The sequence below is a fragment of the Rhipicephalus microplus genome, chromosome X, assembly GCF_043290135.1.
Source record: "Rhipicephalus microplus isolate Deutch F79 chromosome X, USDA_Rmic, whole genome shotgun sequence".
Lineage (NCBI taxonomy): Eukaryota > Metazoa > Arthropoda > Arachnida > Ixodida > Ixodidae > Rhipicephalus > Rhipicephalus microplus.
Window position 1 is genome coordinate 135288047 of NC_134710.1, and position 25780 is coordinate 135313826.

Below are 25780 nucleotides of genomic sequence, written 5' to 3' on the forward strand. Positions count from 1 at the left end.
ATAAAATGCTACTTGTTCTTTTCTGTTTGATTCATGGAAAAAAGAACCGCCGGACGTTACTATGCCGAATTGCGTGAGCGGTTCAAAAATTCAATTTTCGCGCGGTGACACGGGTCAGGCGGTGCCATCTTGCGGGGCGCAGTTGAAACAAAAGCGTCTGCAATCTCGGAGCCAATGGAGGGAAATTGATCACTGGCCGTTTTTGCTGCTGTGTCTCCCCCTGCTTTCGGTCTGCTGCTACTATCGCACTAAAGCCGAGCAACGTCGTACTCGGACAGTGACGTAAGACGGACCGGTTGGTCCGCTTCTTGAGGCGGGTAATTTGAAGTGCGCTTACCTGATGCGGACCACTAAAACGTGATTTTGTTTCAAAATAGGCCCTTCCTTGGCACAAAAGTAACACTACGTGGTTTCTGGATTTTCATTTCAACAATCAACGTCAACTTAATTGTTGACTTTAGTGTCCATTTGAAGAACCCCAGGTGGTCGAAATTTCCAGAGCCCTCCACTACGGCGTCTTTCATAATCCTATGGTGGTTTTGGGACATTAAACCCCACAAATCAATCATCCGCCACCCAAGACGCCAGTTTTCGATGGCCCACACGCTCGCCTCCTCGTGACTACGTCTACTTCGTTCTCGTCGCATCGTAGGCATGACAGTACGTGACAAGTTCCTACGATGAGTGTTACGCAAAGCTATCGTCATCCTACCAAGCCCCCCCCCCCCGCTCACCTGCCTGCTCTCAACCCCGTCGAAAAGCGCGTGATAGCTCCACGCCTGCCATTTATAAGAGGCAGGCATTTGACTCACAGCAGTGGCCAGTATGGCATTATGGGACAGGTGGTTGACATGGTCGACACTGAGCAGTGCCGGCCGTAGAACGAGCCTGAAAACAGTGCCTTCGACGTAGACATCATGCGCCGGCTCGTTAACAGAAATGGTCTCGCCAGGAAGCGCCCCGTTCCCCTCCGAACAAGCTCGTCTAACATCCCTCACTTTGTGGATATGGCGGTGATTTTTTAAATGCGGAGCATTTCTTAGTCGCACTATGTTAAGCGTCGTGTGTCAGTGGTGATGTCCACACCCCTACTGCGCATGCTTGCGCCTCGTGTATCGTGCCGCTCTTGCGTTTCGTGCGAAATGTTTGCTGCCCCCCCCCCCTCTTTCTTTTTCTCGACTCACATGGCCGACGCCGGCAGCGTCTACTAGTAAAAACCGACGGCTCGAGCCGCAAAACCGTTCACTGCCACCCCGTATATGTAAACACTGGATCGCATATCATCGTCTCACCACTCGTTTAGGTACGCTTCTCCTTCATTTAATAAAGAAGACTAATCAAGACGACATAACAATTACGCATCCCAAACCACACTCAATTACGCAACATTCACGCGATACACCCACCACTCTGCGACGCATTTATTCGAGCACTCCCGGCGAGAAGATGCGGGTGGAATTTCTTCATGTTGATTGCTATCTTCCGCTGGTGGTGTAGCTCGACGTTTATTGTTGCGGTTAAAAATCTGTGCAACTTGGGAACACCTGGCACGATTCCCATATCGTGCTGTGATCGTCCCAGACAATGCTGAGCAATATCTTCCTCTTGCGCTGACTGTTTTTGCTTGTAAAGACAACGTAGTGGTGCCAGAGAACTTGGGAGCGGGAGCGGCGTGAATAGGTGCTTTCTCGTATTTTAAAGTAACAGAAACCCCGCTAGTCGTGTTAGGTGCAACAGATACACACCTTTGTAGTACAGTTCTAACGAAATTCCGTCTGAGTGTGAGGGTATGCCTGGGAGCCCAGGCGCCTGGGCGCAGATAGGTTCTCTCTGGTCTATAGAAGCTTGGGGTGTCCATGTTCCAGGGCTTTCTGCTCATTAATGTGTCTGTCTTCATAGCTATTGTGCGGTTTGCCCAATGGAAAGCAAGACGTATTTTTTCGGGCTTTTGTGTTTTCTAATATGCGCTTGAAAGTACACGAATGTGAAACTGATGCGGCTGAAGAGAATAGTAACACACACACAAACACACACACACACACACACACGCACGCACGCACACACGGCACGCGCACGCACAACGCTTCGTGTGCGCGTCGTCCTTTCTTAGCGTGTCTTAAAGGGACACTAAACGAAACATTGAGTTGGTTTAGATTGATAAACTACCCTCTGAAAACTTTAATGACATATATTTCACCGTCATAAGTTCATTCTTAGCGGAGAAAATCAAAGAAGCTTCAATTTTAATTTCGTGCCGGAATCTCAGCGCGTTTATTAACATGCTTCAAAATGTACTTTTCGTATTTTTGTGGCATTGGCTCGATAAAATTTCCAAAACTTCGTGTGCTATAAGTCTGTGGTGCCCCCTGATGAGAATGCACTACTTCATTTTTATCGAGTAGATGCTATGTGAACCCAGTAGACGCCTTCAAAATTTTCTACGCCATAGAATTTGATTCGGAAATCTTAAGGTGGCATCTCAACTGCATTTTCTTTTCGTACGTTTTCTCGTTTACAAAGCGTCAAGTGGCGGTAAGAGCGCTAGATGTTTTCGGGATCGCGAAATTGTCCTTTACTAACGCCAAAAAAATGTTTCGCTTGGTAGTGTCTTTTCAATTTACGCCCACAAACGATGTTTACCGCACCACTAAGCCCCCGACTGGTAGTCCGTAGAATCCAGAGTCCAGACCACTCTTCTGACCACGCTACTACCCATGGAAGCAAGTAAACAAATGTAAACACCTTACTTTAACAACGCTCTTCGGGTCTTTTCTTTGGATCCCAATAAATCCGCTTGCAACACTTTCGTACGGTTCCAGATCAAGTCGTTCTCGTGCCTGGTGCGCATATGAATACCTCGGATCGTTGGTGGCCACCTTATAGGAAAAGACAGAGGAGCAACATGTCTGAGCATCACCAACTATATGACAGCAGGTGCATGGCCATCCACAATCTTTACTAGCGTTAATTAGGTTTGGTTTGCATCTGACTTTTTTCATACGTGCACATGTTAACACATGAGACAAATAGTAGGCCTCATCTTCGAGTTTTTCATTTTTTTTATGAAGTGAACTACAAAGCAACGTATAATGCACGTTTGTGACACAGGAGCTTGTAACTTTCGTGAATCACAATTTCCTTGTGCCACTTTTCCTGGAGCCAACAAAAATAGTGTCTGGAATTCCCTGACCACCCCATGATTTACGCCAATGACTCCGACACCAGAATTTTCGTGAGACAAGCTCTTTAACGTCGTCGAATTATATTCAATTTTCTCCGAATGACTAGCCATGAAAGATTCCGTGTTGTACTTACTGTTTTTTTGCGAACACGTTTATGGTCCTCCAATGGCCCCAGTATTTCAAAGAACGCGAATTGTTTCTCACCTCGATAGAAAGCATGTCGTCGTTGTTGGAGGTGGGAATGAAGAACGTTACCACTCCGTCACTGCCAGTCGTTGCTTCTTCGGCTTTTCCCGAGGGCAGTAAGATCTTCATTGGTACATCTCGAGCTGGGTTTCCATTGAGGTACGTCAGTTCGACCTGCATGTGGTGCATATATGGCGTAGCTATTGGCCTGCTGTGCGATCGATGGTACACGCACTGCGAACCGCGCTTGTATGACGTCACTTCAAGAATTCGCGCGCTTTCGAGGCGCGGCGCCGGGTAGAAACCACCATCGTGGTAAAACTCGATAGCGAAGCAGTTCAATTGGTTATATTGTGTGTGGTGGCTGCCGACGCTGTTCTAACAGCCGTAGGTGTCCGCTTTTAACGCTCATTTTCAAAGCACTGTGTATTGTTTCTTGAAACTGCGGCCACTTGTCTCTGCGGCGAGTGCTGCGCAATGGTTAACGATTTCTCTTGTGCCTCTATGTTGTTCCGTGAAGGCACCCGGGAAACACACCCAGGAAAAGGACGTTAGCTTTCACAACTATTTCAAGGACCCGAAGCTCAAGAAGAAGTGGATAGTCAAACTCAGAAAGGGAAAGCACCCCACGCCTTCATCGCACATGTGCATTGAGCACTTTGCTGACAGTTATTTTTGACATGGTAGACAAAGAAAGTGCTACCATGCAGCACCAACCAGCCCAATCAAGCACTTTGTTAGACTTTTGCTATACACGCCCTACGCGCCACTCTTCGGCAAGCGTGTTTCGGTGCCTCGCCAGTACTTCAGCTATTCATTGCACGCAGGCTACAAGTGTAGACGACTTATACCTTGTGAGGTGCCGTCCCAAAACCTATCGCAAAGGCCCCTAGACAGGGAGCCGACGACGCGGCCTCCGCATCGCCTCGGGCAACCATCTTGAGCGCAGCTGAGCGAGTGATGCTTCTGAGACTACGAGACTACGTCTGAAACTATGGCTTTATTTGGTTGGTGTACGTACGTAGTTTACTGATGAAGACAAGTGCACGCCTAGTGCACTTCTTACCATAAATTTGTAAGCGAAACCTGCGGCCACTGTTCAGTTACCTACCTAATGTACATTACCTGAGGTTGTCACCTAAGGCACTGCCGAAACTTTAGGCGGAGCACCTTAAGCTTTCTTTGTGCTACGTGCGTGAATTCAAGCTCACCCAGCTTGCCTTTGCTACGTTAATTTTTGTGGCCCTGGGCACGGTATACATAATCAGAGACAACTAGTTTTTATTATCTGATACTCAACTGACGGCCCTGTGCGGTATTAATGTGAACTACTTCGTCATGTCGCTTTCACTGAGCAAATATTACCGAGACAAATGGCAGCCATTTTCATGGGCCAGGAAGTGCAATAAGGCGGAACTTGCAAGTCACACCAGCAATCGCCCCTCAAGACTACTCTTACTGCGATACAACACGGGCTTGCGCCCAGTGCCACGTGTCATGGCACTGTGCCATGGAAACAGGAGAGTTGTGGACCAGTGCCATGACCACTAAGCACCGGTAGCTGGGGCACTGAGATAGAAAATATCTGAGGTTACACTTCGATGTGAACATGCGTGCGCGCGCGCCGACGTTCGTTTCGTCGCGTCACGCTGGCGATGCCACGCTAGGCGCAGATCTGCGTGCCATATACTCGCAGGCGCGCGCCACGCTGCGTTGCTTTGACACGTGTGCTTTTGAGCGCGCCCGGCGTCCCTCCGTCCCGAAGAGAGGCAGACGTGTTGCTGTCTGGGCAACGTCGTCGGTGCGAAATGCAGCATGTCGCATTTCGCACCGGTGGCCGCTGGGTCGCGCCGATGGACGCTGGTCGCGCCGGTCGCGCCTGGCGTCAGACTATAGAGTACTCACGTTTTGCTAGCGTAGTGTCGCTGAATACAATGTTCTCGAAGCTTAAGAACATAAATATAAAGCAAATAAACGCGTACGCTGTGAACTTACGGGTCACACACCACAGGACGACGACGTGGTAAAATCTAGACGGAAAGAAACTGCTCCCTCAGGGGCCGCCATATTGACCGTTCCCTACCATGGCAATCTTTCTGCCTTGATTTTCTGCAGCTCTGCTGAACATCTGGATCGCATCGTCTTCTCGGCGTCCCCATGGCGTCTGCTTGGATTTTACTCTCGTGCGCACAACGCTACGGGGATGCTGAGCAGACGACGCAATGCGGATGTTAAGCAGTGCCGCAGAAGGCCACAGCAGAAAGACTGCCACGGTAGGAAAACGTCCTCTGTGTTGTGGCGCCAGCTAGATTTCCATGAGCAAACCACCTATACACACACACACACACACACACACACACACACACACACATATATATATATATATATATATATATATATATATATATATATATATAGGAAGGAAGGCGCTTCCATAATTTTAAGTCTTACGTCCTAAAAAGCTACATTGCTATGTGAGACGCCGTAGGTGAGGGCTCCGGAAATTTGGGCATCAGGTGTTCTTTCACGTGCACTGACACACACAGTACACGGGTTTCTACCTTGCGCTTCTATGAAAATGCGACCGCCGCGGCAGGGAACCTGCGACTGTTGGGTCTGGTAGTGCCGATAATGAATCGTAAATGCTTTTGTGCGTCGTATAATTAATGATAGCGTCGTTAATATAGAATGATTTGGCGTCAGTTTGAAACACCTGCCTAAATACCATAAGAAACTAGCGTCCCACAGAGGCGCAGAACTTGAGACTATGTGCGTCGAAGCTCCGGTGACGCTGAACGAGCTGTTTTCATATATGAAGAACTGCGGGTGGGGAATAATTGAAACGATGTAAGTGCTTTGAGCGGGTCCCCTTCAGAAAAAAAGAAAAAAATTCCCGTCGTAAGCAACAAAAACCACCTTGAAAACATTAAAAACAGAGCAAAAGTGGTGACGAACAGTAGTCCTTGCCGGGTGCCAGTCGGGGTATTGTGCGCGACCCGTTAATGTTCTTTGACGCTGACAATACTTGCTTGACCTGTGCAACGTCAAGAGGGGCCGCTGTCTACGCCAAACCACATAAAATGTGGATTAGAGCTGAATACTCGGATGAGCAAGCACTTCCTTCTTTAAAAACCAAATTAAAATACCTAACAGAGAACGGTCGTCACTAATAATCGGTCAGAGGTGGCCCCGCATGCAGGACTACCAAACAACACAAGCATCTCAAGTTTTCAAATTTAGCATGAGGGGTCCTTTAAAGACGGAAATCCTTTTGTATCTGAGGCAGTATACGAAGAAATTTTATCGTTTTTTGTGTACAATAGTGTGGCCTATCTGAGACCGTATGATTATTACACGTGATGTTTCGCATTGAACCAGTAAAAACGTACGACCTATGTAGTCACTCCCACGTGGTTAAGCGTCACTTCGGACCGCAAAAATAGCCGCTGTGTGTCGCGTTAGTCTCAAAGCAGCGGGGTTTCTCCAAAGAAATAAAATTATTACAGCTTTTATTTTGTGTTTCCCGTCGCGCAACGATATTGGTGCATTCGAGAAGAAGCGATGAAAACAACATGTTTAATTTGTGTCGCAGCGCCCCTCTAAAAGACCCCTGATGTCAAACTTGGAAATTCCAGATGATTATGTTGTTAGAGAGTCTGACAGATGCAGGCTAGAAGAACTGAGAATTTCCGTGACAGACTCTGTCCTTCGATATCAGGAGCATAAAAATGGTACCTCTTAATTTTTTTTAGATTTCTTTCTTTACATAATTTTGACGAGGGATTCATACCACCGATGCGTACACAAGAACTGAACTTACAAAAGATTTGTAAGCAGGAAGCTTCACATCGGCTGTTGCACCTGCTAGTTTTCTTCGCAGGAAACATAGCCTCACGTATGCCTTTGAAGAAACGTTTGATTATGTGTACGTTCTAGAATGTTCCAGAGTTTTACGCATAAATGTAGGATTTTAGGCCATCACTAATACTGTAAATCTTGCAATAAATAGCGCTATCGATGGTCTTTTAACACAAAATTGTTTTATGTCAGGGTCCACCAAAACTTTATTGACGTATTTCCGTCACACATATCACTTTGTTTAATTACCGCTACCAAATGAGCAAGCAAAAACATTCAACACAAAGTTCCCCTGCTGGGCGTCAAACCTCCGACTTAATGGGAAACGACGAAGAGTGTCAGGTGCTCTACCGACTAAGCTATAGGCATAGTACACTGACCACAGAGAGCGGCGTTCTTCGCCCTGCCCCGTCCCAAGTTCGCTCACATTGGCCGTAAGGGGCACGCAGAAAACAGATGTGCGCAAGCGTTCTCCATGTAGCCCGGCCACAAGCCACCCACTCGTGCAGGCAGGGAGACCTGTGCGTCGCGTTCGATTTTTACGGACACCGTCTCAATGTTGCTTTACTCATCCACTAGGCTTTGAGTACTGACGCAGCAGTCAGATTCAAAAACTCGACTGGGTGGTGCTTATTCAGGCAACTAGTTCTACCACGCGAACGCACCTGATATCTTTCTCACATTCTCTTTCAGTCTGTGTTTTCTGTTGGTGAAGCAGGGTTGTGCTGCCGTCTGTAAGTGCTCAAGCGAAGTAATGCGGCATGACGCAGTTAAAGCATGGCGTCAGAGATTGCGCGCCGGTGCTAAAGCAGCAATGTTATTTGCCTTTAGCTTCGTGTGAGCACGCGACGACTGGTCGTTGTTGAAGTCGTGGAGCTTCCACTTGCACCAACGACGTTTCCCCGGTGGCTACTTCTAGTGTGATAGCACTGGTTTATTTAATAAAACTGCTGCAGTAAGCCAATGATGTCGACGGGCCAATGTCGTGCATTCGTAGAGCGAAACTGAGGTCAGCAGGACGTAAAGGAGGAGGAGAAAAGCTTTAATCATCCCGAGAGCGAAAGGTGCGGTGGTGGAGTGTCAGAGCCTACCCAGCGTAGGTCTCCGCTACCCTCTTGGCCATTACCAAGATCTGGTCCTGGACCTCGGGCGCCGAGCTGCACATAGCAGCCTCCCACTGCTCCTTACTATTAATGTGTAGAGAATCAGGTGGTGGGTTTCGAGTACACCCCCACATGATATGGTCTAGGTTAGCTCTTTGTTGGCAGAAAATGCACAAAGGGGAGGGGTACATCGCAGGGTGTATAAGATGACGAAAAGATGGGGCAGTAAAAGTACGCGTCTGTAACTGGCGCCATAGTATTTCATGGTAGCGCGAAGCTCCATGATGTAAGGGGGGGGGGGGGGTATAGAGTGCGCTGTAGGCGGTAGTGATTTGTTATATCATGGAAGGCCAAAAGACGATCTCTTGCGCTGAAAAAGGCCACGTAGTCTAAGGCGCCATCAGAGGCCTGCGCTCGGCTGGTCATTCTTCGAGCACAGGTATGAGCCGCCTCATTGCCACTCAACCCCGTATGCGTGGGCGTCCATATGAGAGCAACGTCTTACGTGGGAGGATGTTTCTTAAGAATTGAAAGGGCAGTTGATGAGATGCAACCTGCGCTGAAGTTGCGTATGGCAGTTTTGGAGTCACTTACAATCATAGTGATATTGGGGATGGATAGACCTAAAGCGATGGCAGCCTCCTCTGCCTCCTCCGAAGAGCTGACAGTGATGAATGCCGTTGTGAGCGCCTTGCCGTTATAATTGACAGCAGATAGGGTATAGGATGAGGAGGATGGGTGTTCTGCCGCATCGACATAGAGCACGTCATTGGCTTCTTACAATTTTTTTTCTGAAGAGCTTTTGCTCTTTGGATTCGACGCTTAGTGTGATATGTTGGATGCATGTTTTTGGAAGGGGCGGTATGAGTAATTGTTTGTGTATGTTTTGGGGAATGTTGTATTGGTGTGTGAGGTGAAGCTCATTCATCATCATCATCATCAGCCTGACTACATCCACTGCAGGACAAAGGCCTCTCCCATCTTCCGCCAGTTAACCCGGTCCTGTGCTTGCTGCTGCCAATTTATACCTCATTCGGGTAGACGATAAAGTGTGGCGACCTGCGCTAGTGGTTGCGAGTTTGCATATTGAGCTGTTAAATGGGCTTCATGGATTTCACATAGGGTATTTATGACTCCTGTCTGGTGGAGTCGTGCGTTAGAGGTATTGATTGCAATGCCTAGCGCGTATTTGTAAACTCTGCAGAGCAGGGTGTTGGCCGATTCCTGCTCTGCTAATTTAAGGTCAAGGTAAGGGAGGGTATAAGTGATTTTACTAATCACAAAAGCTTGTATTACACGAAGTAGCTCTGACTCTCGGAGCCCTCCATTTTCCCCTGAGATTCTTCCTATCATTCTTAGGGTGTTTTCAACAGTATTGCGTAAAGCTTCGAGTGTGTGCGTATTAAGTCGGTTGTTTTAGGTAAATAAACCTACTGCACGAATGCGTGATACTCTAGGAATGAGGCACCCATTTATGTGAACTTCGATCATTGGAACGTGTTTGTTCCGATGACGAGTTGGTAGAAGGAGTAACTCTGATTTACTCGGGGTACAACAGAGATTCATCTGAGATGTTAATGCGGCTAGTATATCTACAGCTGTTTGTAGGGTGTCTTGAATGTGTCAATCTCAGCCTCCTTTCACCCATAAGGTGATATCATCGGCATAGATGGAGAAGTTCAAGTCAGGGATACGTTGAAGAGCGTTGGGTATAGGTAGCATAGCCAGGTTATAGAGTATTGGAGAGAGCACTGACCCTTGAGGTGTTCCGAAGCTGCCTAGTGTATAGGGTGAGGAATGTTCTAGTCCTAATGTTAATGTAGCAGTGCGGTCTGTGAGGAAGCTTTTGATGTAAGAGTACATTTTAGCGCCACAAGAAATGCGGTTGAGGCCAGCATGTATAGCTGAGTGGGCTACGTTATTGAATGCTCCATGTGTGTCCAGACCAAGGACACACATGGTGTGTCTAAACCAGAGCGTGCGTCCAAACCAAAGCGAGTGTCCTCGCTCTAGTTAGGAGCTATGATGTCGTGTTGAAGGCGAAGCATCGCATCTTGCGCTGAAAATGAGGCCCTAAAGCCGATCACATCTGGGGGCAGTAGTCCATTATCCTCCACGTGTCTCTGGAGACGTGCAAGCACAACATGCTCCATAGTCTTTCCGAGACACGATGTTAAGGAAATGGGCCTCAGATTTTCTACTAAGAGAGCTTTGTTCGGTTTAGGTATAAATATGACTCTGGTATAAATATGAATCTTTCCCCGAAGGTGGAAGGGTGCCCGCGTCAAAACAATCGTTAAAGTACTCAGTCAAAGCTTTAATAGAAATAGGGTCAAGATTTCTGAGTAATTTGTTGCTAACGAGGTCGGGGCCTGAAGCTGACGTGGTACGGAGTGTTGCGAGGGCGTGCCGAACTTCCGCTTCCGTTATCGACGCTTCTAATGACTCATAAAGTTTCCTTGTGTATCATGGTATAGAATCCTTACGTAATTGAGGTAAATGCAACGTGCGGAGGTTATCGAAGAGCTGTCCTAAATGGTCACTGTGCTCGTGTAACAGTTTAGTGATAGCGTGACAGTGTCGTCCGCGAGAAGTGCTGGGGTCTAGCAGATGTCTAAGAAGTTGCCACGTTCGTTTAATACTGAGGTGGTAATGCATTCCTTCACAAAGATGACCCCATTGTTGTGCCGCCAATTGAGTCGTGAATTGCTTGATTTGTTGGTCTAGCTTCGCTATCCTAATGCGGAGTTTCCTGTTGTGGCGCTTGTGTTTCCACAGTCGCACAAGTGACTGTTTTGCTTCCCACATATGGAGAAGCTTGGAGTCGAGAGTAGTTATCGGGGTGTCGGGGGGTAGAGTTTTCGCGTGAATTTCAACATCTTTTTGAAGCTGTTGAGTCCACTCGTTAAGGTCTGCAATACGCGAGGGAGCAGTGCTGTTGCGGGTCTCTCTAAATTTGTCCCATTCTGGGAGCATCAGTGGTTTGGGTGCAATGGGTCTGTGTTTTAGTTGTAAAGTAATGCTAATATGTAATGATCACTGCCAAGATTAGTTTGGCTGTTAGTCCAAAGCATTGTGGGGGCATTGTGAGTGAGGGTAAGATCGGAAGATGTATCTTTGTTCACACTGTTCTCAAAACGAGTAAGTAGGCTCATCCGGGTCGTTGTGCAGTGTAAAACGATGTGCCTGAATATGGGACCAGAGGGCTCTACCTTTCGTTGTAGATGCGGTGTAACCCCACGCTGGGTGGGAGGCGTTGAAATCCCCCACTATGAGGAGGGTGTGTTTGCCTGCCGAAGATGTAGCTCGGGCAAATAGGGAATTGAAGTTGTACCTTTGCTTTTGTAGTCTACTATATACGTTGAGAATGTATAAGAATGGGGAGTTTAGTTTATCAGGTAGTACTTGGAGAAAGTCGTGCTCAATGTCGATGTCAGCAAATTTCGAATAAGTAACTGTAAGGTGCTTCTGAGTTAAGACAGCAGTGCTTGGTTTGGTATCAGCCAGATTTGGATGCATTCTATAACCTGGCAGCTGCACTACAACATTTGTTTCTTGTAACGCAATGATTGGTGGAGGGGTAGTTTGTGATTTGATGTACTGCAAAAGGTTTGCCTTTTTTGGCGAAACCACCTACAGTTCCATTGCCCTACGCAAAGTTCAGTGCGGTTACGAAGAGCTATTTTCGTAAGGCTGATTTGGCTTAGGTTGGGAAAGCTCTGGATGGTTACCGTGGACCGTGTCGATCCACTGCGTGACTCTATCTAGGGTTTGTTGCATCGATAACATGGTTTGTTCTATCGAGACCACGGATTCATGTAGCTTCCGCAAGGAAGCTGTGGAGAAGGTAATAAAGTTTTCTAGTTTTTCCTCGTGTTTGGTTACTTTTTCTTTAACTTTATCAACCTTCTCTAGTTGCGCTTCGACTTGGTCTACTCGCTCATCGAATGACAATGTGGGAGTCGACACTTTTTGTTTTTGCGCAGGTGGTTGAGCGGGGTGCCTAGCTATAGAAGTGGTTGAAAGAGGAGCTGGTACTTGTGAGATAGGTGCAGGGGTGAAAGATGAGGCGGGGAGTTTTGGGGAGGTAGATTGTTGTTGAAGGACTGAAACTCTATCGATTCGATCGATCGATTCGATTTGTGGGGTTTAACGTCCCAAAACCACTATTTGATTATGAGAGACGCCGTAGTGGAGGGCTCCGTAAATTTTGACCGCCTGGGGTTTTTCAACGTGCACCCAAATCTGAGTACACGGGCCTACAGCATTTCCGCCTCCATCGGAAATGCAGCAGCCACAGCCGGGATTTGATCCCGCGACCTGCGGGTCAGCAGCCGAGTACCTTAGCCACTAGACCACCGTGGCGGGGCGACTGAAACTCTAGGCGTAGTTTTGCATTTTCTGCCTTCAATTTAGCCATATCATCCTGCATTGGTTTGAGCTGCTTTTGAATGGAGCTTTCAGGGGAGGCTACATCAGCCGAGCTCACCTCGTGTCCAGAGACAGTCCAAAGGCTGGGGTCTTGAAGAATGCTTTTGTTGTGGCTTCGGCTTTGGCTTCGGCTGCGGCTTTTCCGGCTTTGATGTCTTGTGATACTGGGTGAGCGTCATCTAGGGGCGTTCTTGAAAGATGTGCTTGGGTCGAGGAATGGAGCTGCATCTTGCTGGAAAGTTGAGGGTGCGTGCTTTGGTTTGGGCTTGTAGAGCTGTGGGCACTGGGGCGAGCCTGTGGGTTGGTCAGTGTTGCACACCACAAACTTAGGTTCGCATTCGTGATCAAGGAGTGGGTTCGGGATGCCACACATTGGACATAAAGGCTGAAAGGCGCCTGGGCATACGTCTGGTCTGTGGCCAAGTTTGCGGCAGAGATTACAGGCTTCCGTCTTATGACGATAGGGTACACATCTGGTGATGCCACCTTGATAACTTATGTAGAAAGACACGCGCGTACCTTTGAAGGTGACCAAGATGGACGTTGTGGAACCCATGCGACGTCCGGTCAGAATGAGGCCTAGTCTGTCATAGTCCAATAGATTTGACAAGATGCTTTCAGGTGTGTGTTCCATAGGAATATTACGGATGACCCCTCGACAGGTATTCGATGGATCGGTAATGTGGGGGACAACTTCAAAGCTGCGCTCATCCATCTTGATGGATTTTATACGGTGGTATGCTTCGGTGCGTGCTGAGTCCGGTGTGCTGATGAGCAGAATGTTGCTTACAGAATTGATGTGGTATTGGTCTTGTAGGGAGCTTGTGCCGCTTTTAGGACGGAATGTATGAGCTTCGGAAACGAAGTGTCAGCACAGCTGAGGCCTCCACGTATTCGGAGGACTATTTTGTAGTCGTCCGCTAGAAGTGGAGGGGGTCTGGGGGCACTGCGACGAATCGATGGGAGAGCTTTCTGTGACTCTTCTTGCGAAGTGTTGATGGCATGCGTCGATTTCTTCGGGGATGAAGCGGGCTTTCTGGCCCTGGCATACACTTGACGCCAGCTGCCTTCATCATCGTCGAGAGCTTCGGCGAAGGGAAGCTCCTCTCCCTCTGCTTCGTGGATGACCATGTTGGTAGGCCTGGCGTGGAGGCCCACCGAGGTAGTCAAACGCTGCCAAAAAGTCGATCTTCATGGGCGCGAAATGCGAAGCACTCACTTGAAATCACTTTAGATGGTGTGGTCGATCCCGTAAAAAGCTTCACATTTGTGCAAGTTGCCAATGAATGACTTAAGCAGTCAGAAACAGGAGTTTTGCCGGAGCGCTTGCGAAACGCGGCTGCTCCCGGTAGCGTCTATGGCACGTCCCAGGACGTGAACGCGAGGGGCGCGTTCATGGCTCAAGCTACGAAGCTCTGCATCCCGCGTTGCTGAAGCGCAGTATGCATGTGCGCTGGCGTAGGTTTCAGGACCACACACCATGCTGCTTCTCTCCATAATTGACCATCTTTGAAGACACGCCTATGGAATAACAGTGTTTAGTGTGCGCTTGTTGACGTCATCTTTGTGCGCGATTAACGATACGCATTGTTCAGGTATAGGCTAAAAACTTCAGTTACTACAATGGTTAAATCATAATCATGGGTGGCAGTCGTTGCCACGGAGCCATGCCACAAGGCGTCAACGTGGCTGCGTCCACGTCAAACGGTGCTATAGCTGCGAAACGCCATAAAAAATTGTACACACATTCGCATGTAGTACTACCAGAAAAGAACTACTCTGAAGACACGTTTCATTTTCATGGTTATGCCAATTTCTATGATGGAGGGATCAGCCGTGTCTTCTTTTCCTACCAGTAGTTCGATATTGATTCGACTATTGATAATATCGATAGTGCCATCCATAGTTCTGTATCGCTACTGGCAGTGCAGTGCTTCACCACCGTTAGATGCGCAGGCTGCAACCAAGCTCACCTTAACATGTTCGCTACCAGCGCTGCCTTGTAGCGTCAAGAGGAGTGGATGCTCCTGAAGGAGGTGCCGCGCATCCTTTGAAGGGGTCTTGAAGCGCTTTTTCGTTTGATCGTTGAATGACATCAGTAACAAAGCTTAGTCCCTCACGAACCAATGGCCACCAAAAAATCTGGAATCCGGCTATGACGAGCCGAGTTACAGGGATTAGAAACGCGCTTTAAGCACTTTCTCTCTTGTCCCGACAGGCGCGCTGGAAGCTACACAGGCACGCATACTTGGCACAGGGTAAATAAGCCAGTGCGCATCATGGCCTTGAGTACGCTGGACAAAATGCGATAACTTTTCCCATTTCAAAGTCTATCTATCTATCTATCTATCTATCTATCTATCTATCTATCTATCTATCTATCTATCTATCTATCTATCTATCTATCTATCTATCTATCTGTCTGTCTGTCTGTCTGTCTGTCTGTCTGTCTGTCTGTCTGTCTGTCTGTCTGTCTGTCTGTCTGTCTGTCTGTCTGTCTGTCTATCTATCTATCTATCTATCTATCTATCTATCTATCTATCTATCTATCTATCTATCTATCTGTCTATCTGTCTATCTGTCTGTCTGTCTGTCTGTCTGTCTGTCTGTCTGTCTGTCTGTCTGTCTGTCTGTCTGTCTGTCTATCTATCTATCTATCTATCTATCTATCTATCTATCTATCTATCTATCTATCTATCTGTCTATCTATCTATCTATCTGTCTGTCTGTCTGTCTGTCTGTCTGTCTGTCTGTCTGTCTATCTATCTATCTATCTGTCTGTCTGTCTGTCTGTCTGTCTGTCTGTCTGTCTGTCTGTCTGTCTGTCTGTCTGTCTGTCTGTCTGTCAGTGATTGGTTATCCCATGGTGTTGCCCCATTATTATCGATATACCAGGTCTCAACGATTACTTGCGTTTTTTCATTGCTGTGCCCTTATATAACTGGGCACGCGTCGCATTTGGCCGTGTCTTCAAACCCTGTCTCTTAAACATGACTGCCTACCGACAAACTCTGTCTGCTCTCTGGTATTGTGAACTTTTCACGTAAAGTGAGTGTGATAGCGCCTCGCCGCGGTGGTCTAGTGGCTAAGGTACTCGGCTGCTGACCCGCAGGTCGCAGGATCGAATCCTGGCTGGGCGGCTGCATTTCCTATGGAGGGGGAAATGTTGTAGGCCCGTGTGCTCAGATTTGGGTGCACGCTAATTCAAACCCCAGGTGGTCGAAATTTTCGGAGCCCTCCACTACGGCGTCTCTCATAATCATATGGTGGTTTTGGGACGTTAAACCCCACATATCAATCAGGTGAGCGTGATGGTGAATTCTGGAAATTTCACGAACACAATGGAAACTCACGTTTTTTGAACAGCGACGAACGAACGTACACACACCCACGCGTATATATATATATACTTTGGCCGAACAACAAGTCGACAGGTACACGTCAAGTTGAAACAAGTTGAAATGGCACCAAGGCTAAGCCCAGTTCACACTCACGATAATGTATATCTTGAGACCGGGCTTGAAGCTTTGCTGATTCTTCGCCAACGAAATCACGTAAGGGGTCCGAGAAAAAACCGTCTTGTTACTCTGAGCAGACTCCTTAGCTCCAGTAGCTTCCTCGGTGACTGTTGCTTTCACAACCAACCGCGTATGGCTGTCGAACAGTGTATCCCAGCGGTATACAAAGGGTAGTTTGTGCTGCTCTCGCAGAAGATTGTACGTAGCCTTGCCGTCTTCGAGCTGTGCAATTGAAGCAGTGATTTAATGGACCACGAAGCAAGCTGTTCACGCGATGCCACTACTTGAAATGACCTCCGCCTTTAGACAGTGGTTTAACGAGTGGTTGTGTTCTTACAAGCATTGAAGAGTAGCTGCTTGAAAACCACTGCACGCCTCCAACTTCTTCCTGTAGCCCAAATGTGAAACGCACGACACCTTCGACGGGCTTTTTATTCACGAAGCTGGAAGAAATATTCGGTCATTTATTAAGGAGCTCCAAAACAAAATTTTTCTGCGTGAATAGCTCAACAAACATCCCCCCTCTTCCCCCCATCCAAATCTCAATTTGAATCAAAGAAGTAGCTGTAAAAAAAAACATATTGTGGGCAGAAACGTGAGTGCAAGCAAATGCAACAGATATTGTTTTAGATAAAATAAAAATATTTGTAGTGCATACGCTATTAGGTAACTGATTGCTTCAAAGTTTATGAATACTTTTTTGCTCTATTTGTTCTTTTACTCCTTACTTACGCGCATTATGAGTGGCGAAGTGGGCATGTATTGACCACAATATTTCTTACTAAGAGATTAATGAGGCAGGCAAGGCCACAGAATTCTCGCAACGACAATTCGTAAACTAATAAAAGAATGGTTACCCAAGTACTTTGCTAGATAATGCATTAATGACGTTGATCCTACTTCGCCAACGACCTTCGTATAAAAAACGTTCTGGTATGCTATATTGCTTGTTCTATATGTTAATAAAGAATAATAAAATGTGAGCACTGCTGGAAAACTTGGATAAAATAGTGATTTATTGCTTGTTCTATAGGTTAACAAAAATTATAAAATGTGAGCACTGCTGGAAAACTTGGATAAAATAGTGAATAACGTACATTTATATTTCTTCGTGTTTCAATGTATTTAATAAGATATGCAAAATCCAGAGATACGAAAGTTGCGTGCCTTAATAAATACATCCTTACCTTGCAGCCACAGAGCACGGTAATGTCGAAAAATTACTCAATACATAATCCGGGATGCTCAGATCGACCTTAAACCTTGGAAGCACTGTATAGTGATAAAAGAAAGAGATTTTTTATTAAACGCAAGTGCGCTATTGTTGTACCATATTTATAGCCGTATTATTTCTGTAGCAGGAGGTATAATACAAACTTTAAAACAATAAACGAAGAAAAAAAAACGCTTGACAACGTATTTCAAGTGTTTTCTGGTTGCAATAAGTAATGTGTATTTGTTCATCTAATATCGAAAATTTATCAGAAGTTTGAGGTTCTCAAATGAATGCGCAACAACGGTCAAGAAAAGCTGTTTTCGTTTTCTTTGTATTTGGAGTAATTGGCATGCGTCGGTGGTCTAAAAATTCAAGCTGCCGCTATGCGGCAAGTTATGCAAACTCGTCATTATTTTCGTACGAAGTTGCCTGCTTTTCGCCGCTCTCGAGAACAAAAGATAATTTTGTCCCTACTTTTTCATCCACTATTTTACGTCATTAGACTAGCCGTAGCTGTAACTACTAGTACGTATATCTGATTTTTCACTGATGACCCCTGTCTGGTGCCGTGTCTATTTACCAGAGTTTTAATTACTACTCCAAAACTCCAGCAAAATACGATACATCATTAAAGCTACTGCCAGTCGATTCTTTATCAGTTAGAATCTTTTCACGTTTACTTTTCATGCGCTCAAACCACCCGCGACGTATACACTCAACGTAACAATAACATAAAGTAACCGATTAGTTCGCAAAACAGGAAAGCGCAACTTGTCAGTTGATAGTAAACGTAAAGTAGGAGTGCTACCTCTCAAAATCATCAAAAATTCGACAGTGCGGACATTTTGAAGCCAATAATTTTAAAATTGAGCTAGGCAGAAATAAGTAAGGGGAGAATAAACGCGTGAGAAGGATGGTCATCCACAGCTTTAAGTTGGACTAAGCTCGCAAAGTAAGAAGCTCGAAGCCGTGCAAGTTTTTTTTTTTCAAATATGGTGTTCAAACAGTTAAAAGGGAACCAGGAGAGCTACGAGTAATGTGAAGTTGAGAACTTATAGGTTGTGAGGTGGTATTCGACAGTGCGAAGAAAGTGCAACAGAACACCTACTAAAATGTAGCGCATCAGCTTAGCATTCAATGACTAAATTCCGTTCGAATGGTGATGCCGGACCATTCCCAATTGTATATTCACTTAGATAATCGTTGAAAAAAGGAACCGTTGAAAAAACAAAAAAAAATGCCTGGTGCTGTCCCACTGTGACCACCTGCCGTTAATGCTCTCCTTCACCAGAACAGGATTGACAACACTGGTGCAGTACCTGGTCACAACTTCCCATGAACACAGCAATTAACCTTTGGCCCTCAGTCCCCAGCATCTGCGAAGCAACTGACCATGGCGGCGGTCAGATCTGCAACGCAGCAGAGGGTGCTAAGAATCTCTGGATCGGGACAGGCCGCCATTGGAGCCTGAGCTTGGCAACGTTTAACGCTAGAACATTATCTAGTGAGGGAAGTCTAGCTGTACTATTTGAGGAACTAGAGGGTGTTAAATGGGATATAATAAGGCTCAGTGAGGTTAGGAGGACAAGTGGAGTCATACAGGGCTGAAAAACGGACACGTCCTGTGCTACTGTGGATTAGTTGGCAGAAGAAAACTAGGGGTGGTGTTTAGTAATTCAATAGAGGTGTAGTGGTTGGCGAATGTAGCGAGATTTCTGGGAAGTAATATCCATAGGCATGCGCAGAGTTCTCTGTTAGGAAAGGAGAGGCAAGAGTTTCGCTGCACCCCCCCCCCTTTCATCTGCCTGACCCCTCCCACTGAGGCCGTTACGATCACAATGCAGCACAAGAACAATCTCTAAAGGGGGCGGCCACCCACTCTGAGACCCTCTCCGTCCACACGCCTGTGGTAATATATATGTCAGGTAAACGTTGTCCTACCAAAGGTCTCATTTGATAAGTTACATGAAGTGTTTAGTGAAAAAATTAGGAAGTGAAGCACTAGAGTTGTTTTGTCCTCATCGCAAAGTAATCAGCATGAGGAAAAATTTATTTACCAGAATGAATTGAACATGACATTATTTAAAATTTGTCTACATTACTTTCGACACTTACCGTATTTATCGACCAGGAACTTGGATGTCGTGTTCTGCTCAAACTGTATACATGGATAAAAGGAGGAAAAAGGAAAGGTTTAACAACAGCTTAGTATGCCTGTATCATGAATATTTATGGTTTATAGGCTCTGTGATAATTTTTGCATGTGACGTCTACGTGGAAAGCTACACTACCAGCGTCTTCTAAGCCTAGATACACATAATGTACAGTTGTCAGCAAGCTTAACACGAATGCTCCAGCGCGTGACCTGGATTACTTCGACTGATGCCAGCCACGAAGCGCTGGGCTCTGTTGCTGAGATAATAGCTCGGTATGCTTGGATAATATGTCGGCATGCATGGGTAACATCTCGGAAATAGATCCGTGGTGCTAGCATCAATCAAAGTGCTTCAGACCACGCAGTGGAGCATTCGTTTTAAGCTTGCTGCAGCTTTACATTAGCGACAGCAAGGTGTTATTTCTGTTAAGCCACCTGCAGTGTTTATCACACAAGCCCAACTTGTTACCTAATGTTTGTTCGGGAGCAACGTGCATTGTTACATCTTATGTAATAAAGAAGGCATGACGAGCCATGATGCCTGATATAGAAAATATCTTGGCAACAATCAGGGTCCTATCCACAATAAACCTTTTGTGATATAGTAGTTCGGAAGAGGAAAGTTCAGCCTGCTCTTATAATCTACACATAATTGTCGAAGGAAGCGGACCATTGACAAAATTTACTTACGAAAAAAAATACTTGTTATCTAGTCCCTAAGCTGTACTCAAACACAAGCAAACGCTAATTCAAAGGCCTTTTAAAAGGCACGGTTGGTGAAGTCATACATTCAGTTTCTTGTTAGTGACCAACTTTTTTTTTTCCATTCACTGTGATTTCAAATAACAGGAGCGTCAGCCATACATTGTAGCCATGCTTCATGAGAAGTGACCATTCTCCAAGTAGCGTGCGTTCTGGTAGTTGATAGGTGTGTGTGAGAAGCAAATCTCTTTGGGGCTGAAATTCTGTCCTTTCAACAATCAAGTTCTGGGGATTCTGCAAAAGAAAAAAAAAGAAAACCACCGTTTTGTCGCAAGAGAGAAGCAAGGAATGCGACATCAAAAATTTGAATGTTATATGAAGTAAGGCTATAGCGGCTATATAAGTTTTAGATCCGATCTCGCGTAACACTACAAAATCATGTATTAAGGTTCCATTGCCGACCAAGGGGGCGAAGCGGTTTTATGCTGTTTGTCGTCTCAACGCGAAGGAAGCGCCCAGAGCACAGAGCGTACAAGCGTAGACGAGCCGTCTACTGATGTCCGTCGAGATGGTGCACGCACTAGCGTTAGCAACCATGCCATTACGATAAGAATTTACGCTCACTGCTCCAGTGACGCCACGAGCGCAGCGATACAATCCGTTGATCTCGTCCATAGACACAACGTCACTATGGCATGTATTTCTTCAGCTTCTGTGGCATGTGGTTTAGTTATAAAACAATGATCTATTTCACAGATAATCAGTATGCCCAATACAGGGCCAATAAAGGACCTCGTGGTCCAAAATTTTGGATGCGAAAATAGATGTGCGGTGTCAACAATAATCATAGGTTGGCAAACTCACTCATGGGTCGACTAACTAAGACTCAGATTGAGCCGCGAATTTCAGCCAGAGTGAGTCCGGGTTAGTAACATTTCGGTAAGTGAGTCCGAGTGAGTCTGACCAGAATTTTCGCCAGTCGGAGTCTGAGTATGTCCGCAAGAGGAAAACATTGCTGAGTGCGAGTACAAGTGAGCCTTAATTAAGGCCGAGGTATGGTGGCTAGAAGGCGAGGTGTCAGCATCGGCGCACCGGAGAGCGCGCGAGAATTGATCCGGAGGCGGCGGCGCTGCAGTCGTTTTCTAGATGCCTCTCCTCGCGCGTATCAGACGTTTTTTGTTGCAAACACTTCACGCTACCCTGCGGATTGTAACAAAGTCTACCTGCCACAATTCTGGCGGCGTGCTGCAAAGCGTGCGTTGGCACTGAAAACTAGTGTTTTCTATTCACTTCGTACTATATCAGCTACGAAGTTAGACGATAGAGAATCAAGTGACTTGCCGTGAGCTTGACACTAAAACAAAGTCCGTGCAGTTTTCAAACCATTATTTTTATGACTCGTGCAATAAAGGTCTCATTTTAAAAGCAAGACATTCATTTTCTCGAAAGCGAAAAACATGAAAATAAACACAACATACGCATTAGGGTGAAGAAAACTGCAAGTTATATGAAACTCACCTAAAGCAAGTGAATAAGGCAACTAAAGAGAACAGAAAGTATACGATGATACAATGGGCATACATACGCACATGACATTGCAATTTCATTGGCAAACATAGATACAGTTACGAACCAGTTCACAAAAAAAATTTATTTCTGCATATGTGAACACAGCCAGACAGTGATATCACAGTTGTTAATGGGGGATTTGTAACAATGTGAACAAGACAATAGTAAAATCCAAAGAAACAACAAAGTGTGAGTAGTGCACAATAACATAAAATAAAACCTTGCTCGCTGAGTTAATACTGTGACAGGTAAATCAGATGTTTTAAATTCAAGAGCTTCATTTTTTTCTCTTCTTTTTGATTGGACGCATTTTCTCAAGCAAGAGAAAATGCATTCTGGTCAGTGTAAAGAACCTAATTATCTGATTTGTCACTTCCAGGTTATGGTGTTCACAGCCGACCATATTTAATCTCTTCACAGACAGGCAAGAGATAACGTCTGCTATGCTGTCCCTTTTCAACTTGTTGAAACTGAAGCAATAGGTGAGTGCATCTTTCATAGCTTTCACCAGGTCTGCTAAGGACTCGGACGGATACAGAAAGCATGATTCTGTCGGAAGCAAGCTGGAATTATGAGTGAAGCAGCAACCTGCTACATTCGTTGCACTTCGTCTTTTTCTTCCGGGCCACATAGACACTGACGTAATAAGTGATCCGGGAGTCACTTTTGCGTCCAATGAGATCAGTGTAGTGAGGGAGGGCTTCGCAAGCAACAATAATTTCATAAACTTTATTGAAGCGCCCCACATCTAGCAGCTCATCCAGCTTATTTTGCAATTTTATTGAATTATTGTGGATGTCCGGACATAGAAGGCTGCTCGGAACTTCCACTGGGGGTGACTGTGCCAAACTGTAAAAACTGATGCAAGTCACAGAGATCAAAAGTTGTGTCTGTAAAGGGTGATCAATCGAGCCAGACATTTGCTTCAGATTTCCAAAAAGATTTCAAGTGCGTTTTGGCAGAGGCGAGATGTCATCAAGTATTTATAGCCTAATGTTTTCGTGACATAGTGCCAGATGAAAAGGGTGCTGATTAGAGTGACGCGTAGTCCTTCGGCAGTTGATTCACTCAGGAACCCACCCTCCTTAGGTACAGCTTTTTCCCAGGTTGCTCAGAACCCGTTGATAACATGCTTGTAGTTACGGACGATGAATCTTTCGTCGAAAAGAGCTTCGCTCACAACGCAGTTCTTTTCCAGTGGTTTGTCAGCGCGAGGAATCGTACGCTCCGAGGTCTTGCTTTGTTCATTGTCGGCGGGAGCAGAGAAGAGAAACGCTTTCTTCCCTTGTTTGTGGGCCGAAGCATACCCCGCATTGCATCCAGGTGCACAGCAGTGTCTTTGCTGTTTACTCATCACTGTTGCATGGTTACATTGCACGTATTGATCCCGAACAAGTCCAAATAGGGAAAGCGCAGACGTTCTGACTTGCGAGCACACGAGCAAGCGACTAAAAGTGCCGCGCTAGCGGCTGGCAAGCGCTCTTGACCGATCAGGGTGGCGACTTGCGCGCCTCTCCACGGCGAGATAAAATACCAGCACGCTTCCTTTCAAGGCGCGGCCGGGACGATGCTGACAGCTCTCTTTCTAGCCACCATAGCCGAGGTATGTTACACGAGTGACTCTGAGTGAGCTCCACATTGTTTTGCTGACCTCTTGTCTCATCTACTCAGCTTCAGCATTATTATCAGCCTTATTTTGGCTCCCGTTTATACTAATTGTATTTACTCACACACCAACGCAGCAGTGTTAATACGCCAGTTGAATAATAACTTGAAGAGATGCGTGAGTTAAAAAAGGGGGAGCTGGCTTTACCATTTCTCATTCTTTTTCAAAGGAAGGTCTTGTGAACACATCTCCTCTAAGTCATCACTTTCGATAAAAATGTCCTTAATGAATCGCGATGACATATAACTCATATTTAAAGATGCGAGAACAAAAGCGCCAAGTAGAGCCCCGATTACGCGAGATGTCTGTGTTAAAAAGCATTGACACCTTGGACGAAACTTCTAATAGTACATGTACGCATAAGTCCGCTCATTCAGGTTCACTTAGACACGGATAAGGCAGTGAGTTTGAGTCTGAGTGGTGCCACGTGGGTAATGTTTTGGTGAGTTTGAGTGAGCCCGCTTGAACATTTCTAGACGAATAAATTGGTGAGTGTGAGTCCGAGTGGTGGGTGAGGTGTGTTTCATGAGTGACTGTCAATGAGTTTAAATATAAAAAAAAACTCAGGTTACGCGCGCATTCCTTGAGTGACAATCAATGAGAGCGCATTGGTATATATGAGCGGTAAACAGCAGACTGAGTCATCCGCAGCTGCTACTCGGCGCGCTCGAGCCGCTGCCGCAAAACGGCAGCGGCGCCGAGCTGACCCTGAACTTTATTTATTGGAAGCTGAATCTCGACAGAAACGCCCCAACCCGCTTCTGAAGGAACGTAGGCTCACCACCAATAACCACTACACCCTGACCATGAACCACTCATCCCCGAGGTGCACCAAACGAAACACGTTTACGATAACCCCGCGTCAGCCCTTGCTGTTCTGCTGCATGACAATCAGGGTTCCCAGGTGTGTGTGTGTGTGTGTTTTCAAAATGGAGTGGCTGCGTGGTGCTCAGCGCTGTGACATCTGCAAAATGTAAACGTCATGAGTCATGTCAAAACCTTCTGTACGAATTCGAGAGCTTGTTTGGGAGGTGTAAAAAAAGTCTCATCTTGTTTACTCAGGCCTTCTTTCTTGTCATGATAGTGGTAGGTGCTTTACTCGACAATTATGACGTTTAATGTTTTGGCATGAAGTGTCCAATTTCAAAGTTTCAAAATTTATTGTATGTTGCCCAATACTGCCACAACTGACACTCTTCTCCCCCCTCTTTCACCCATTGTCCTGCACTTACATAAAACTGTACCTACGTATTTGCGTGTACATTGCATGCGACTGTGCGTTTGACAATGTTCAAACTAGCGTCAGTATTTTGCCAATTAACCACGCTGTAACAAACTTAAATAGTTTAAGGTTAAAGCATTAGATTCCCCATAAAATGAGAAAGTTGGCCATCGGCGTCCCACGTCGGCAGCATAGAGCGATGCCGAAAATGATCACATGGTGGCGTCACCTTATTTCGCCATCACATCACACACTTCCAAAATTTGGGATGTCATAGCATCGCATCACATGATGGCGTGACATTATGACGTCAATGCGCAATGGCAATGCACCGTTTCGCTCTTCTAGAACTAATCACGGAAGCCGCGAGGTGCTCGTTGTGTTTCTCCAACTCGTCGGCAGGTGTCGCTAAACCCTCAGCTGACGATGTTCCTGCTGCGCTTAATGATCATCGGGCCATACGTCAAGCGAAGGTGGCGCCACTGTACGTTTTCGGCCCGTTTTAGTTAAGAAAAAATGATAATATATATTGTTGTATTTGAACCCTATATACACACACACACACACCATTAAAAGGTCACGTGGTCTCCATTGTGCACTCCCTTTTTGCCGTGTGGGGCGCTAAAATTGATCTTGCGTTAAGAAATATAAATTTAGGTATGCGTTTAGCGAGAAAAGCAGGTTCCGTTTAAGAAAGTGTTTCCATTAGGGGGGTTATCTCAATTCGTGTTTTGAGTGATTGTCTCTTTCTTTAAAGTTGAGTGCAACTGCGCTGTTTTTTCAGGTCATCATGCTTTATGATGAAAAGAAATGAACGAAAACTAAGAAACGCTTTAGTCGAATAAAAAAAGACATGAGTTGGCTTGGCAAATCATAATGAACCTCACCATACTTGTCACGATGTCATTGTAGTAATGAAAGAAAGAGTTTTTATTTGTGCATTTTAAAGCCGCAATGGACTTCTGGCTACTA

The 25780-nt window shown here is 45.9% G+C and overlaps 1 protein-coding gene across 5 annotated transcripts in view; it reads right to left on the reverse strand.

Annotated features, from left to right (window-relative positions):
• The window catches only part of LOC119176497 (A.superbus venom factor 1), a 267863-nt gene that overhangs the window by 187136 nt on the left and 54947 nt on the right, over window positions 1–25780 (reverse strand). For 4 of the 5 annotated variants that reach the window (XM_075877790.1, XM_075877791.1, XM_075877789.1 and 1 more), the window contains exons 5-11: window positions 20514–20645; window positions 19610–19652; window positions 17466–17550; window positions 16616–16721; window positions 16255–16500; window positions 3387–3542; window positions 2748–2876 (exon numbers count right to left, since the gene is read on the reverse strand). In XM_075877790.1, the coding sequence (XP_075733905.1) occupies window positions 2748–2876; window positions 3387–3542; window positions 16255–16500; window positions 16616–16721; window positions 17466–17550; window positions 19610–19652; window positions 20514–20645 (897 nt within the window). The remainder of the gene's footprint in view (window positions 1–2747; window positions 2877–3386; window positions 3543–16254; window positions 16501–16615; window positions 16722–17465; window positions 17551–19609; window positions 19653–20513; window positions 20646–25780) is intronic. The other variant, XM_075877793.1, reaches the window with a different exon arrangement.